A 17587-nucleotide genomic window follows, 5' to 3' on the forward strand; every position below is an offset into this window, starting at 1 on the left:
CCGTAGGCAGTGGCGTAGCGTGGGTTGTCAGCACCCGGGGCAATTTGCGCCCCCTAACCCGGTGACGTCATGGCACCGCCGAAAAGACGTGCCCCGCAGCGGCGTAGACTTTCCAAGAAGAGTCGCGCGCATGCGGGATGCTTCCGGGTCCCTCTCGAGGGCGGCTGGGCGGGGCTCCGACCTGCAAGAGCCGCTGCATTCAAGCTCGCACGTGAGCCCCGCTAAATAAAGCCACGCATGCGCACGAAGCTAGGCCAGCCGGCCGGCGGGTCCATCTTCGCTCGGCCAAGCCTGCCGGGGCGCCTGCGGGGCGCTTGCGGTTGGCCTGAGCCTGGGCGGAGAGTTGGGCGCTTCTATTTATTTTATTCAGTTTATGTGGCCGCCCATCTCACCTGCCGGACTCGTTTCGCTTTGCAAGAAAGAGCAGCTCGAGAGCGGAGCCAAGCCGACTCTGTGCAGCCCTTGGGGCTCCCTGAGCAGCTCAGTGCGAGCGCGCCCCCCCCCAGATGTTGCGCCCGGTGCGGCCCGCCCCCCCTGCACCCCCCACGCTACGCCACTGTCCGTAGGACAACCATCTAGGGGGTGTTTGGAGCTACTTACTAAGCCGGCAACTAATTTTCCATATTTTCACTCATGAGATTGTGTGAAAGCAGCCAAGATTCAATATTTTGCAAACCCAGAAAACTGGTTTTGGTAAACTATATTTAAATAATCACAGGTAAGCATTATTCTTGGTAACTTATTATTAATGTATTTCATTAATATATCAGATACTTTTTTGGAAGATAGATATCATTTCATTTATTTATAATATTATGACAAGTACCAGAAAACTGAGAGAAAATGTTTTTATTCAGAAGTATGAATTTAATGAAGATTAAGCAAATAAATGGAAGAGCAAATAAATATGAAGCCATAGAATTGCCATTTAAACAATACCGTAAATGGGATTTAAAAAAAAAAAGACCAAATGGGAGATCCGCTCCAGGTTTTCCAGCCAGCCCGCCCAGTTCCTGAGTCAAATGTGTCCTTAGAGCTAAGCCGCTGCTCTGGCTGCTGCCTTCCCCACCTGCCTTTCAAGTTGGGATATACTACAGCTGCTCTTCAACTTTAGAAGGAAATACGCCCAGACCCCAGTCTGTAAAAAATCACAGACTGCAGCTTCTTCTCCAATTGGTCCCGCTTTCCCTGCGCAGACTAAATGGGAGATCCGCTCCAGGTTTTCCAGCCAGCCCTGTCCCTAAATTTTCAGCACCCCTGACTTTTGAGAAGATTTTCATGGGTTAAAAAGTAGTCTTATACGCCAGAAACTACGGTAGTCCAATTTCGGTTTTCACAAATTGAACATTTGCTAACATCAGCTGTAACTTAGAGTCACCTTGGTGAAATGGGCTAGCATAGAAGTTTAATAAATAAGTTTACAATATGTTTTAACAGGTAACACTCAACAAAAGGCGAGTAAGGAAGATGAAATTTTGGTGGGTTTTCATTCTTTTAAGTTTATTTCTTTTTCAAATTGAGGCTAACCCTGAAGTCAGAGTAAGAATTACACAAAAAGGATTGAATTATGGTAAGTTGGTTTATTTTTATTTTGCAGCTATATTTCAATATACTTCAAAACTTTTACATAACGCTATGGATTTCCTCGAAACATCATGAAAATTGGAATGGTCACCTCAGAGAATTTAAGAAACTTGAGTCTGCAGCATACATGTGCCTAAAATGCTGTCTGTGAACATGCTTAAGGAATCTCATATCTATAAAATAGAAATTAGATTGTATATCTACACAAGTCCTTCCTAACTTTCTGAAAATGAAATACAATAAGCATTCCCGGGAACACACGTATTGATATAAATAAAATCCTCCTTATCTTCCTTTGCTCCAGAACTTCATTTGCAAATTTTAAGTCCTCATTATTTTCTCCTCCCTTTCTGCACAGTTGACAGAATAGCCTTCTTTCTTGGTAATATTCCAAGATAAGTAAGAAGCAGGATATGAAGAATTAGAGACATTACTAAGAAATCTGTCCCTAATTTTCTAGCTCCAAACATGCTCACAAGAATATTTGGTTGGGTGGCTTATGAATTCAAGTAAATAATAAATAGACCAACAGATGATGAATCTGAACACCATGTATTCCTTTTAGCAAAAGAAATTAGAATGAAGCTCCTTGAACAAGAACTAAAAACAAGAATATTTCCAGATGAGATTGGTACTGAGAAATACTTCTTTGGCATAGTTGACTACACAGTATCAAGGTATTTGCCTATCTGTGCTATGTATATATTATCTTATCTGTAGTTTCTGAATTTTGTGGCAATACACTTCAGCTTCTTGATATAAAATTTATTTGTTTATTTGAGTTAACTGCTGCTGTTTACATTTTTTTCTATAAATGCATAATTTATATTACAGTTATTTTAATTTCATAAGACACTTCGAAGAACTTTATTCTGAGTTAACTTTACATGAAATAGATTGTTTCATTTCACTTTGCAATATGATATGTCAAGATTCTCTCTTCATAGGATTCAAATCATGTCTATTTCAATATATAATTCTTCTATGATCCTGATGCCTGGGAATGGTATTAAACTATTAATTAAAAATGTTTCTGTGACAGTTACTACACACTGGACCTTGAGCAACTGGCTGATGTAAGTACAATTTTGTATATCTAAGGGCAGGCTATTTATTCTGTTACCTGCAATTAAAATAAGCATTAGATTAGCTACTTTAATCTAGAAGGTATTTAAATTAAAAATTAAACAAGGAATTGAAGCACAAAATACTTTTTAAACTGAATTTGTTACTGAGTTTAACTATTGATATGTCTTCTCATTTTTCCCTGTGTAGTGATTATCAGGGAGAAGTTGAAATATCCATTTTAGGATTGTCTGTTACGACAGATATGATTGTGGCACAAAATAACAGAGGAGATTTGCTGGTGTCTGTTCAAAACTGCCAATTGAGCACTGGTAATATTGAAGTCCAGCTTAATAGTGAAGGAAGGTAAATTCAAGAAATATATTATTTAATGATATCTAATTATAAGGAACTAATGGATTCTGTTTTTAATGAATTTTTGATATATTGAAGATTGTTGGAATATTGTTATTTTTATGATGTTGCAAATTATGTAGATAACATAAATTGTAGCAGAATTTGGTATGTTGTATATGAAACCTGATATACATCAAAGACTGATAAACTTCAGGTTCACTCAGGTCACTGTAATAAATATATATATATATATATATATATATATATATATATATATATATATATATATATATACCTGGTTAAAAATTGTATACATTAAAGGCTTCCATGTATTAGAAACATCCAGTCATTTACACACAGTCCTATGTTTGTCTGTTGTGAATTATGCCCCATCAAATCAAATGGGATTTGTAACATTCAGGTAAATAGCTCAATTTTCCATCTTGTGTCTCAAAAGTGGAAACCAAATGGAGAACACAATCATTTTAAAACTTCTCCAAAAAGTAGCATGCCATGAGGCAGTATTGTAATTATTAAGCTTCATACCAGTGAACTGTCAATGAGCATTCAACTGTTGCATATGGCTGCTTATTTCCATTATCTAACAAATTAAATTATGAAGTAATTAACATACATTCTGTTTTTTAATCTCCAGGTGGTATTATAATGCTTTTGTTCAACATTTGGAAAAGGTTATACGTACAAGATTGGAAAGCCAAGTAAGTTGTTTGGCTTTCTGAAGGAAACTTGAGTGGATTATAAATTTGCCTCCAAAGAACAATACATTCTTTTTCTTAGTTGACTCTTTCCTACCCCTGACGAAAATAAAAAATCTTATGTATGTACATATTTTTTTCACAGCTCTGCCTAAATGTCGTATTAAGAATCCAAAAGGAGGCTGAAGTACTTAAAGGACTAAAGAGTGAGTCTATGACAAACTATCTATATTTTGCTGATGGACTTACTATACTGTAAACTAACAACATTTGAGCAATGTGCAAAATCTTTAAAATCTAAGAATTGTGAAGTTGAAAATGAAAGCCATTCTGACACAATTTATATTTATAAATATTATTTATATTGATACTTACACGGATACTGAGTTAAGGAAAGGGTGCTTAAAACAGCACAGCTTTCTATACTCAATATAGTAGGATAGTTTTTCAAAAGTGTGGAATTATATTTGTTATCCATATACTCAGTGATTTTTTAATTATGTGTTTAATTAATTATGTGTTTCTGCCAGTTGACGACTTCCTTTCCAAAAAAAATTCATATTTCTATCTTACCTCTTCTCGATTTGTACATGAAAGACCTCATGAAAACAACTGTTTGAAAGACAGCTATTGACTGAAAATCTCAGTGTGATATTACTGGAAATATATTTCAATATTAATAAAATATTAACAAATAGAGGCCCATTTCTACCAACTGCATGAGGGTTCCTTTCCTGTTACATTTCTATAGTTTTCAAATTGCTGTTATGGCATCCAGTAGTACCATCACTCTAAGGCAGGGGTCTTCAAACTTGGCCCTTCCTTTTATGACTTGTAGACTTCAACTCCCAGAATTCCTCAGCCAGCATGCTGGCTGAGGAATTCTGGGAGTTGAAGTCCACAAGTCATAAAAGGGCCAAGTTTGAAGACCCCTGCTCTAAGAAAATCCTATCACCATTTCACTTTAGAGTAAAGAAACCCCAAATGCAGAACTTAGATTTGGTTTGTTATAGTAAAAGTACATTATTAAACTTGTGCTAAACTCACTTGTAGCATGGAGAATTTCTCCCTTTCTTAAATGGGAATGTGATTTATTTCATTTATATTGTTGATTATTTTATTTTTGTATTTACATTATTGCGGTTCCTTCTGTGGAAGGTGCATTTTGATTGGGTTATTATAAAAAGAAGACTGGATATATGACACACTGTTTTCTACCATGGCATAGCTAACTAATCAAGAATAATAGCAAATACAGACTAGAGATTTGTAATCTCTTTCTAGTATCTTGCATCTTTTATCAAAGTATTTCATGGCAGTTTTCATTTTTTACAACTGTGGCCAATCTACTCATCTTCGGGAGGTGGACTAGGAAGGATAAACAAAGAATAAAATCTTTTTTTCCTCTTAAACTAAACTATAAGTGTTATCAGGAGATCTGTTAATTTCAATATTATCTGTGCCTAATAGGCAATAGGCATTGTTCATGAGCAAACAAGACATGTCACTTGTCATGCTGCTAACATTTTTATCTGTTTCAACTCTTGTGCACCAGTTGTTTCAAAACTCTTCACTTGATTAGCTTGTCATCTATAAGATTAATGACAATGTTGTTGGATTTAGAAAGGAAAATCCTTGAAATTCCTGCTGTGTGTGAGATTTACTGGATGACTTTGAGATGGTCATTGCTTTACAGCCTACCCTACCTTACAAATGGTATGGAGGGGAGAGTATCTGAGATCTTGAAGAAGAGAGAGTTTGAGAGATCTCAATTTCCTTTTTTCAATGATGTTGCAGGTGTATTCTGGATTAACCCCTTTATCCAAGTAAAGTATTCACTTATTACACCTCCTGAAGTCTTTAAATCCTATGTTGATCTGGATTTTAAGGTAATCCTGTTGGTTGTTATACTATTTGAAATTGTAGTTTAATAGGCTATTTTTGCTTTAACAATCATCTAGAATATAATAAATATAAATATAATATATATAATAAATATAAAATATAAATATAGAAATCTTCAAAAACCTAAAACATTGTTTCTTTATTTTATAAATGTATTAAACTTATAAACATAATTGTATGTTATTATTACACTATTAAATTGATAAAACTGTTAGATTCTCTGATTCAAAATGTTCGTCCATTTTTAGAAAATGCAGATAAACAGTTTAATTCCTGTATTTCATTCATTTATTTATTTTATATTTATTTTATTTTAGCTTACTTGTTTAATTCTTAGATTTTTTTCATAAATACAAGCAATCTATCACATCCCTCATTGGGATGGGACACCAATTAATAACAAAAAGTAAAAGCAGTTAAAATTGAACTTAAATCTGCCTTCCTTGACCATTTTAGTATGTGTAATTACAAACTCCATAACACCCAGCCATGCATGAGGGATGAAGGGAATTATAGGAAAAGCACAGAATAAGAATAGAAAATTGGAAAAATCTGAAAGTCAGAAGTGAAATAAATCAAAACTCAGAGCTAAACAAGATATTGCAATTGTGCATTCAGCACTTGCAAATATTGTCTATCTTTTAAAATATATTTTTATTGAAAATATTAAAAAATACAATACTATAAAATATTATAAAAGAAACAAAGAAAATAAAGAATAATGAATAAGAACAAAAATAAGAATAGAAATTAAAAAGAAAAGGTTTCCTTTTTTGACAGCCGTTATAAATGCATTTATATTTTACCCTCTCTCTAAAGTTACATCAAAATATCTTTTTCAATAAATTACCATTTCTAAGCTTCCATTCCATAAATCCAAGGTCATTTTTTTCACAAAAAGTCCATAAATGATTTTCCATCAATAATAAGTGTAATATTTGATGCATACAGTATATTGTATTTCTAAATTAAATTTCTAGTGTAGGTTTTTTACTCTGTCCTAGATGCTGACAAAACACTGTGAATGAGCTTGAACTTTGTTCTGCACTTTTGATTCAAAGTTGCACGAGAGAAAGTGGAAAACATTCAATGTATTAAATGGGAGCATTTCTTTCAAATATCAGAAATGGAGGCCATAAGGGGCAACTGATTTTTTAAAAAGCCATTCCCCTTCTCCCTGCGAGTCCATTATAAAAATATGTAGCTGCATAAATGGAGGTAGATCTTTGGAGCTGCATTTTTCAGTTAAAATTACCTCACTCACTAGTGGGAGACTTTTAGCTAGAATGGCAAAGAAATGCATGAGCAGTCATGAACATTTTTTCAGAGAAGGGGGTATCCTTATAAATGAAGCCCATTGAGTGATCATGGAATACCTGTTTTGTCCTATAAATAAATTTCTATAAATATATTTTTCAGGTTTCTGTGTATTTTTCAAGTAATCATACAGAGTCTCCCTTTGTGGCAGTTCCCTTCACTCTTCCAGAAAAGAACAACTATATGCTCTTCAGTGGAATTTCTGAATCTTTGCTAAATTCTATTTCATTAACTTATTACACTACTAAAGTGTCAAAGATAACTTTTTCTGAACAGGTAATTATCAATAGCATCAGTAGCATTATTAGCAGTGTTACATATTTTGTGAATGAGCCTGAACTTATGAAAAGTCCTAAGTGATCTTAAAAATATATGTGGGTTCATATATGTGGTCAGATCAACGTAACTACTAACTCAAGTAAAGCAGCTGATTTGGATATTTAAAAGGCTGCAAATGTCTGTAATTTAAACTTGTGTTCATATTGTTGCTGTTCATATATGAACAGCAATTAGGAAAGCAATAGTTTATATTCCAACTCCCTGTTATGTTGTTAACACTGTGCAGAATAACTTTCATCTCAAACCAAGTTAATAGATGATTAACAAGCGATTGACTTATCCTAAATTTTGTACATTATCTGGTCTCCCTAGGTTCAAGATACTTTTCATAAAAGGGGCTACAAAGCACAATACAAATTCAGGTTTGCATCTTCCTCATTCATCCAGTCACTCATTCCATTTCAACTAAGAAGTGCCATTGTCACTGTTCAGTCTTACAGAATTATTGGGGGGCAGAATGGGAGTTGGAAGCACTATGTAGGCCATCTTAAGTTTCTGAAGGAAAGGTAGGATATAAATTTGAAAAATAAATGTGTGGAGAGAGACATGAACATTTCTGCTCCTATGCACACAATACTCCATAAGGATAATCAAATGAAGGGATCTAAGTTGGCCTTCATTTAAAAGATGACTAGGAAACTCATATATTTCTTTCATTTTGCAGCATTCTTCATACTTTAATTTAACCACAGATACTTTAAGCAGAATCATTCCTCAAGTAAGCACCAGCTTTTTAAAAAACTAAAACAATCGTAAGTTTATATGCATGAACATTGGATAAGTACTGATTGATCTCCAACAGTTTTTAGCATTTACTTTTAATAAAGTATGTCTTCTATGATTATAGGAAAGATTGTCTTTTTCAATCTGCAGAAAATGTGTTCAAGAAAGAATCAAACAACATGTAATGGCAAGGAATTCATGTTTATATTTGTCCATTTCCTCCTGCAGGGAAATTAATGATTTGACTGAATAATGAAGGGAAATATTAATCCAGCTTCACTAAGATCAGAATCTCAACCCATGCAAACAAATATGAGATCTGATTCTTTATTTTTCCAGTTTTGTATCTAGTCTGTAAATTAGTTGCTCGCACCAAAGTATGGCAGGAGCACATGTGAGACATAGAAATTTTGTACATTTTGAATGACAACATGCACATAATGTGTAAATAATATGTAGAAATATAAGAATTTTATTACTCCTCATATTGCTAATTCCAGCTTTGAAATAAATACACTTAACATTTCTAAACAAATTTATCAGAACATAAATCTCACTGGACAGTGGGATTATACGTCCAAGTAAATATGCATGAGATTAATCACATAAATATGTTGCTTTAGAGCAGTGATGGTAAACCTTTTAGAGACCGAGTGCCCAAACTGCAACCCAAAACCCACTAATGTATCATCGGGTGCTGGGTGGGTGTGGCCCATTGGGTGGGCGTGGCTGCAGTGGTAATGGCAGACTGGGACTAAAAAGTTCAATCAATCAATTCCAACTTTGTGAGATCTTTTTTTTCCCCGTTAGAAGTTGAAATTGATTGATTGAACTTTTTTTTGTTTTTTTGCACACGGTGGCGGAGACCTAAAGCGAAAAGGTTTTATAAAACCAAGCTGAAGGCCTAGGACTGGGGCAACGGTGCGCATGCGCACAGAGAGAGCTCTGCATTCCACCTGTGGCACGCGTGCCATAGGTTTGCCACCACGGCTTTAGAGCAAAGATGCATAACAATGTAGATTTGGGGCCAAATAATTAAGACTACTTTTTTTCTTTATGCAGATTATGCAACATTATACCAAATCACATCCAGTGAGAATGAAATTAATGGTTACTGCAGCCCCAGTTTTAAAGTTGAAAAATAGCAGTTTCACTATAGAGATTCCTTGTTTTGTAGTAGTATCTGCTCTGCTGTCAAACTCAGTGATGAAGCCTATCTTTGCCGTGAATGCAGTAAGTAATTATAGAATAATTACTTCCCGGCCATTTATTATAGAGATGATCAAAGGCCAGCCAATGAAAATCACAGCTATGTAATAATTTGATGTAATGTGCTCAGCCATTGGCAAAAGTGATTAAAGCTCTTGTTTACTTGGTTCCCATCCATTTTTGACATTTCTGTCATTTTATTCTGTTTTTGTTTTTATGCTGTTTCCTTGTTTTAAATGTTTTCTCCATATCCAGACTTACTACTGCCTTGGTGTCTTGCCAGTCAGATTTGTTGGGTCTGATTTCATGGAGTTGTCTTCAGTTCTCCATACCTCTCTTGGAAATACCTTCCAGGATGTTTTCTAACTTTATACTGTATTATAAAAAAGGCAAATCTAATAATGCTAATCTGCTGGCAGTATTTTTAAGACTGGCTAATTGAATTCCTTCTTTAGGACTCTCTTTTACAAAGGAAGCAATATTTGCTTTTGAAGCAAAGTACAAGTCTATGAACTTGTCTCTCTGATATGATTGTCATAGATAATGGAACCATGGAGTATTCTCTATTGTTATTAGTCTGTCCTTGATTTGTTAGTTAGGACAGTGTTTTTCTTGGCTTGGGAAGAAAGACTACATCATTCACTGAAAGGACTCCCTCCTTAGCAGGGTTTTTAATATACACACCATTATGTCCATGCTCATTATTCAAAACTTGTTGGCATTCACATTTGTAATTGGTGCTAAGAAGATTATAGTCTAATTAAGAACTGAAATTAATGAAGTTGCTCATAACCAAATGGTTTAAATGTTCTGTCCATCTCTTAAGCCAAATGAGACGTAAAAATGTCATTTTTAAAAACTTTAATAATGTAACTTTGCTCTTTACCTAAAGAAACACCCAGAGCTTTTACATAAGATTAACAGCAAATAAGTCAGCCTGTTCCCCAGCATTACAATCTATTGGATGGAACACACACAAAAAAGAAAATGGTGAAAAATGAATAGGAAAACAAAGATATTCAGGCACCACCTCAGGTTACAAAGATCTTAAATTACCTATTGGAAACAATTTGGAGAGAGGACATATTGATGAAGTAGACCATAAAAAATTCTCTTCTATTGAATAAAAGATCAGAAACAAGAAAGAATAACTTCTCTTTTGAATACATGAATAGAACACTCTAATTGTAGCCCAAATATACACAAATGATATTTTGTCCATCTATTAATGCTTTTTTTTCTCTTTGTAGTCTATAGGTCTGAAAGCCAATGCAGTAATAGCTAAACAAAAGCTAATTGTCTTATTGCAGCTCCAGAGGTAATCAAGAGACTCAGACCATGATTACAATTGAAAATAATAATTACTTTCCAAATTTCTCACTTGGGATTGCCATTGCTGTCATTTACACAACGTAAAAAGAAACATGGTAGATTTGATTTTTCCAGCAGACAGTCTTTATGAATATAATAATAATGAACTAGATGCTAAAAGAAGGAAGTCTAGCTTTGATTTTCATGGGAAGAATGAATGAACGGGTTGAAAAGCAAGATATTATTCACACACACAAAAAGGAAGAAAACAGCCCAGAGACCTCTTGGTACACAGAGAGAAGTTTATTATTCCAAATAAATTCTTTCTCAGCGATATTTCAATGACTTTTTCCAACTCATCTATAAATAGCTAGAAACAAGGTTCATCAATGCGTTGTTGAATTACTGGCCCTCTGCCTTTTCTTCCAATACTGTAATTTTTTTTCTTTTTCATATTTTCCTCTCTCTTCCCTGTGCTCTAGTTGTGCATTTGTAAATATTCATTGATTACAGGAATGCTCCTTAAATATTCTGTGCCATAAGGAAATTTTCCATGTAAAGTAGTGCCTTGAACGTCCCTATGTGCTGTTCTGAGTACATTAGGAAAATTTTTATATCTTTCTGTTTCCAGAGTAGCTGATCAGGTGAATCTTGATAAGTAGAAGCTCATTTTAATTTAATTGGATTCCTGTTTTAGAATGGGTGTCCCCTTCCAGCTGTAATAGTTCACACTTAAATGTTAAGACTTACAATACCAAATTATTATATTCCTATGTTTTATTTTAGATTATATCTGTCTCTGACTTATTCAAGCATTGGCTCTTTCCAGGTAAATGAAAAATGACAATAATAATAATAGAAACATGTATTAGAATACTTCTTGTTGTGAAAATACAAAGCAATGAATTGTGAAAATACAAGGCATTGAGTTTTAATTCTGAGCTTGAACCAGCAGTTAAAAACAGTTTTCCCATAGATTGTGTGAATGAAGGGGCAATCTATGTCCGCTTAGCTATACAGACACAGCTACACAACATTTCCAAGCAATCAAGACCTATATAGTAAGCAGTGATCATTTAAAGAGAAAAGAAATCCATCCCACTTCATTACCCTAAATCTATAATTTAAACATAGGTTTATTGAAAAGAAGATCAAAGGAGAATAAAGGATAATCATAGAAACTACATTCGTATGCTCAGATTTTTTATCTATTTGTATACCTCTTATAATAAAATACAACTCAATATATTTGCTCTTGACTCCACAGCAATTTATAAGTAGATAGCTATAGAATCATAAGGCTTGGAGTCCATTCTAGTCTTCTGCCCAAGGAAGGAGTCTTTATACTATCCTGGACAAATGGTTGTCCAAACATTTCTTGAAAATTCCAGCAATGGAGCATACACAACTCCAGGAGGCAAGCGGTTCCACTGATTAATTGTTCTTACTGTCAGGAAATTCCCCTTTATTTCCAAGTTGAGTCTGAATAAATACTAGAAGCGAGAGGAATTACCAGGGACAAGAATAGATAGCGACAAGAAGAGAGGGCTTTGGTGAAGTTTTATATTAATCAAGTGGGTGATTTTTATTGTTTTTTCCGGTCAATGGGCAGTATGTATTCTTGTAGAAGTAAATTCGTCAAGTGGGAGATAGTCAGAATTGAGAATCTTAAGTATTTGTAAAATAATGCTGTTTGAAATATGATTGGACAAAAATTAAAAATAGAATCAACTCAGAGGAGAACCTAAATGAAGCAAACTAGTAAAGGTCAGACTTTGCCTAAATATGTATCTATTTTCTGGGAGCAATGTTAAATATAGCTTTCTATTATATAGGTCCAACATTTGAAGAACTTCTTATCTTATTCCTTGCAAAATACAGTAATTCCACCAATCAGTGGTAAGAATTATAAAAACTTTCCTCACAATTATGGTTCTTATGTCGTAATTTAAGTGAACAAATATTTTCTAAGGATTACCAAGATCCTAGGTCTTATAGAAAGGTATGTTAGATATAGCAGAAACACACATCAACTGAGATTTTGTTACTGTATATCCAATCTTTTATCCAGAAACCTATGGAGACAGACAGACAGACAGATGTTAGATTTAAATCCCACCCTTATTTTGTGCAACCCTGTAAACCAGCTCCTTCTCTTATTTTCCCCACAATCACTCTGTGAGGTACATTAGGCTGAGTGGAAATGACTGATCCTAATGGCTAAGAGTTGACTTGAACTTGGGCATTCCATATTGTAGTCTATAACTCAGTTATACTATGCTGCTTTATAATTATTATTCATTCCTAGGCTTCAAATTTTCCAGAGCTTGTGTTACTAAGAAGCATCCATATTGCATCTGTTTACTGTGTATTTTCCTTTTAATGCCATTTTGTTTGTTTGTTACCTTAAGCTGCACTGAAGAGAGGATTCCAGTTACCCTCAATGGCCAAACTTGTTTTTTCTGAAGCTGTCACTGAAGTTAACAAGGTAGAATTCAGTTTTCTTTGCAGAACCTCCTCTTTGTTTCCTGCTATTTTTAAATGCAAAATGATGGTGTCCTTGCTGATGAAACTCATAACAGTTTAAGCTACTGAGAAGATATGTTTGGGAATATTCAGAACTTCAGCCCCAACTCAAATGACAACAAACTGCAACCCGCCTTGTTTTTAATGAAATAATCAGACATTGGCTCAAAATCTAGCATCAGTAGATAAACATTGGTATAATTAAAAACCAGAGGGCTTATTAGACTGATGTGCTTCTCTATCCCATAACATTTATGCAGCACCTTCATTTTCTGCATGTTAATTTGATTGTGTGAATTGTACCTAATTCTCTGTCTCTGTGGAGGCAGTATGAGCTGACGTGACTTTGGTGCATGGTCACTCAATATGAGGAGACCCTTGAAATGGGGGTCTAAGTGGACTTAGCATTTTAGCAGGGAACCTCGAGCATTGTGTTAGATTGCTTTGTGAAGCACAACCCTATTGAATATAAAGAAAATAATCTCAGCAGCCATTCCAAGTTAAAATAATACAACTATTTCAGGACTGCTATGTTAATTAACACCTGTAAAAGAAACCACAATCTCAATCTCAGTTTAAAAGGGCAGAATTAGACATCTCATTTAGCTCTTTCAGGCTAGGCTTTTTGCCTGAAGTTTTCTTGATGAAAAATAGCAACTTTCAAGTCAGCAGTGAAGTGTCCTAAAAATTGATTTAATTTTAAATTATTAATGTGTTATCTTGTAAACCCATTCTGTTTCAGAATGTCTCAGAATCTTAAATTATACAATATATGAAATTTAGTTCTACAGGTTTCATATTTTAAACAATATTTTAGACTGCCTAACAACTAAAGTCCTGTCAGCAAAATAGAGGTAAGTTAAAATTGTGAGTCACAAATCCACAACAAAACAATGATAATAAAATGTTGCAAAATACAGTCAGCAATACAGTGCAATTAGCGCATTAGCAACATAAAAAACAAACAATGAAACTATTTAAGTGTAATTGGAGATGATAAACTATTTCTTTCTGTTGCTGTTTTTAACTTCCCAGGGATATATACTGATTTCCACTGATCTAAATTACAAATATTAAGGAATCAGATGTTTCATCAAATGGAAGAATTACTGTGGAATACTTAGCACTCTGTAAGCAGTTTTCTCTAGATGATTTAAAGAAGATCATGACTTATCATTTAAAATAAGAGTGGAGAAAAACAAAACATTGACCATCTATAAACAGATTTCCACTGACCATCTGATACTGATTTCCACTGATCTAAATTACAAATATTAAGGAATCAGATGTTTCATCAAATGGAAGAATTACTGTGGAATACTTAGCACTCTGTAAGCAGTTTTCTCTAGATGATTTAAAGAAGATCATGACTTATCATTTAAAATAAGAGTGGAGAAAAACAAAACATTGACCATCTATAAACTTCCAAATAATTTGTTAATCTAATCACATCACATTTCAAAATCTCAAAAGTTTGTTTAATATCACTATTACTGTTTCTGAAATAATCTGTTAGTATTTTCAAATTCTCTCTCAGGCATTGCACATGCAACCTCTGTGTTTTGGAATTAAAGTATTTATTTTAAGAAAAAAGGCAAATGTGTAAATATTTTTTGGGCCAAGAAAAGGCACTTTCATAATAGTCTAGCTTGTGAAACAACAAGCTGATTATTTCTATGCTTCTTAGGACCTAAGAGCATACAGGATTACCAGATGTATGATTAAATAAGAAAAATGTTGAGAAACATATTCTGAATTGCTTAAATGGACTGACTTTTTAAATAGATGTTTTGAGCCTCGTCACTATCATTTGACGGCTATACAGATAATCTTCAAGTTACGACCATTCATTTAACAACTATTTGAAGTTACAATGGCACTGAAAAAAGTGACTTACAACAGGTTCTTGCACTTATAACCATTGCAGTATCTCCCATGGTCACAGGATCAAAATTTGAGTGCTGGTCAACCAACATGTATTTATGATAGTCATAGAGTCATATGATCACCATTTGTGACCTTTACAGCCAACTTCCAAGAGGCAAAGTCAGTGTGGAAATTCACTTAATGACTGTGATTCATTAATTGCAGTAATTCACTTAACCTTTGTAAAAAAAGATTGTAAATTCCCGCCTGAAAATGAAAGAACATCTGTGACTAAGAATGACCTCCAGCTATTTGACATACATGTAACCCTGCAATTGATTCCATCTCTAAAATTGAAGCAATATTTAGGCCATGACCCACAATTGAATAGATGAATGGACAACATACTGATGTGAACGAGTACGCTTCTACTATGTCTGCTTATATCCAAAAGTGTATGGAGGATGTCAGTGTTCTTAAGTCTATTATCATGTGAGCAAATGAGAAACCTTGGATGTCACCGAAGGTCCACACAATGTTGAAGGTGAGAAACACAGCTTTCAAATCAAGTTATGCGGCAGCACTTAGACTAGCAAGAGCTGAGTTGAGGCATGCTATAAAATCAGCAAAGTGGGCCTATATTCAGAAAGTGCAGAATTTCTGTCAAGATCCTATGGACCCGAGACATATGTGGCAATGTATTCAGGTAATTACTGATTATAAGGAAGCTTCCCTGACATGTAAGGGTGACACAGGCTCTCTAAACAAGCTAAATATGTTTTTGGGATGGTTTGAGGCCAAACAATGTTCCAGCAAGGAAGGCTGTTCCCCTTCCTGATGAGCAGGTGCTCAAGTTTGATATAACTGCTGTTCAGAAGGTCCTGCGGAAAGTCAACACTCAGAAAATTGCAGGTCCTGATAATATCCCTGGGCAAGTATTTAAGGAGTGTGCTGACTAGCTGGCCACTGTTCTCACAGACATCTTCAATCTCTCGTTGCATCAGGCCATGTTTTATCATTGTACCAGTGCAATCATTGTACCAGTGCCCCCCCAAAAATAAAATCACATATCTTAATGATTCCTGTCCAGTTACACTCACTTCCATTATGATGAGTGTTTTGAGAGATTGGTAAAGGACTACATGGTTTCATGCCTTCCCGCTACATTTGACTCATTACAGTTTGCCTATCAGAAGACCCGCTCTGTAGAAGATGCACTTTCCTGTGTGCTTCATCTTAGCTTGGCGCATCTGGAGGTATACTCATGTGTGAATGCTGTTTGTGGATTTTAGTTCAGCATTCAACACAATCATCCCTCAGCAACTGGTGAACAAACTGGGCCTATTAGGTTTTAATACTCCTTTATGTAAGTGGATACTTGATTTCCTTATTGATAGGCTCCAGGTTGTACGAGTTGGAAAGAAAGTTTCCAATTCCATCTCCTTGAGTACAAGTTCTCCACAGGGCTGTGTCCCGAGTCCGCTACTGTTCACCTTGATGACCCATGATTGCTGTGCCAAATCTGTTACGAATCATATTTTGAAGTATGCAGATGACACAGCAGTGGTGGGTCTTATCTGGGATGACAATGAAGATGCTGATAGGGAAGAGGTGAAGGCTGTGGTGGACTGGTGCAATAAAAGTAACCTGCTTCTAAATCTTGTTAAAACAAAGGAGATAATTGTAGATTTCAGAAAGAGCCGGCATAGTCATACTCACTCAGTATCAAAGATACAGTTGTAGAGGTGGTCAACAGTATTAAGGATCGAGGGGTGCAGATAACTAACAATCTGATTTGGTCTCTCCACACGTCATCCTTAGTGAAGCATGCAAACCAGCGTCTGCATTTTTTGCGTCGGATGAGGAGAGCACACCTTTTTCCTTCTGTCCTGGCCACTTTTTACAGAGGCACAATTGAAAGCATTTTAACAAACTGCATCACTGTCTGGTTTGGTGGCAGCAGTGCCTCAGATAGAAAGTCCACACACAGAATGGTAAGGACAGTGGAGAAGATCATAGGAAGCTCACTTCCTGGTATTCAGGATGCTGCTTATAAGTGCTATGTGCTTAGAGCTCAAAGCATTGTTAGAGACCTCACACACCCACTTTATGGTCTGTTTCTGTTGCTCCTCTCTGGAAGGAGCTTTTGAAGTATTTCTAGCAGGGCTACCTGATTATGTAATAGCTTTGTTCCCTATGCCATCCATCTGGTAAACTCACAAGATTCATTTTTCTTGTCATGCACATGTATACATAACCCACACTAGACTGTTGTTTCTCTGTGTCATATAATGCATGTGGATATATGCATAATTCTGTATGTATTTATTTATTTTTGTCATATTTATGTAGTGTATATTGGAGGTGGTGACCCTTTAAGAGCTGAATTCAACAAAATTTCATTTTAATGTATGCCAATTAGTGTACATTCAAAGTGACAATAAAGTTATTATTCTATTCTATTGTAGTTAGCAGTTTCCCTTCAGTACTTAGACATCCAGATTCTGTGATTACCATATCGTTGTTGTATAAAAAGTTAAAAGTCTCAGCCAGTATTAAAGAATCTTTATCTTGAAATCCTTTCAGACAAAGACTTTTGCCAGTGATAGATACAAGCAATCAGCATGCCTAAATTCTTGGATTCTCCTTATCCCTTTCTATGTTCATTC

At 35.0% G+C, this 17587-nt stretch overlaps 1 protein-coding gene across 1 annotated transcript; it reads left to right on the forward strand.

Annotated features, from left to right (window-relative positions):
• Positions 1 to 1467: 1467 nt before the first annotated feature.
• LOC308669508 (BPI fold-containing family C protein-like) lies at positions 1468 to 14330 on the forward strand (the record flags this gene model as incomplete). The annotated part of the gene is made up of 15 exons (XM_081330240.1): positions 1468 to 1570; positions 2150 to 2261; positions 2532 to 2660; positions 2860 to 3015; positions 3662 to 3725; positions 3868 to 3928; positions 5520 to 5611; positions 7047 to 7220; positions 7948 to 8001; positions 9069 to 9239; positions 10466 to 10533; positions 11313 to 11355; positions 12362 to 12425; positions 12938 to 13014; positions 14289 to 14330. The coding sequence occupies 15 exons, from the start codon at positions 1468 to 1470 to the stop codon at positions 14328 to 14330; spliced, it is 1410 nt and encodes a 469-aa protein (XP_081186366.1).
• Between the last annotated feature and the right edge of the window lie 3257 nt (positions 14331 to 17587).

Source organism: Vipera berus (genome assembly GCF_964194415.1).
Source record: "Vipera berus genome assembly, chromosome: 6".
Taxonomy (NCBI): domain Eukaryota; kingdom Metazoa; phylum Chordata; class Lepidosauria; order Squamata; family Viperidae; genus Vipera; species Vipera berus.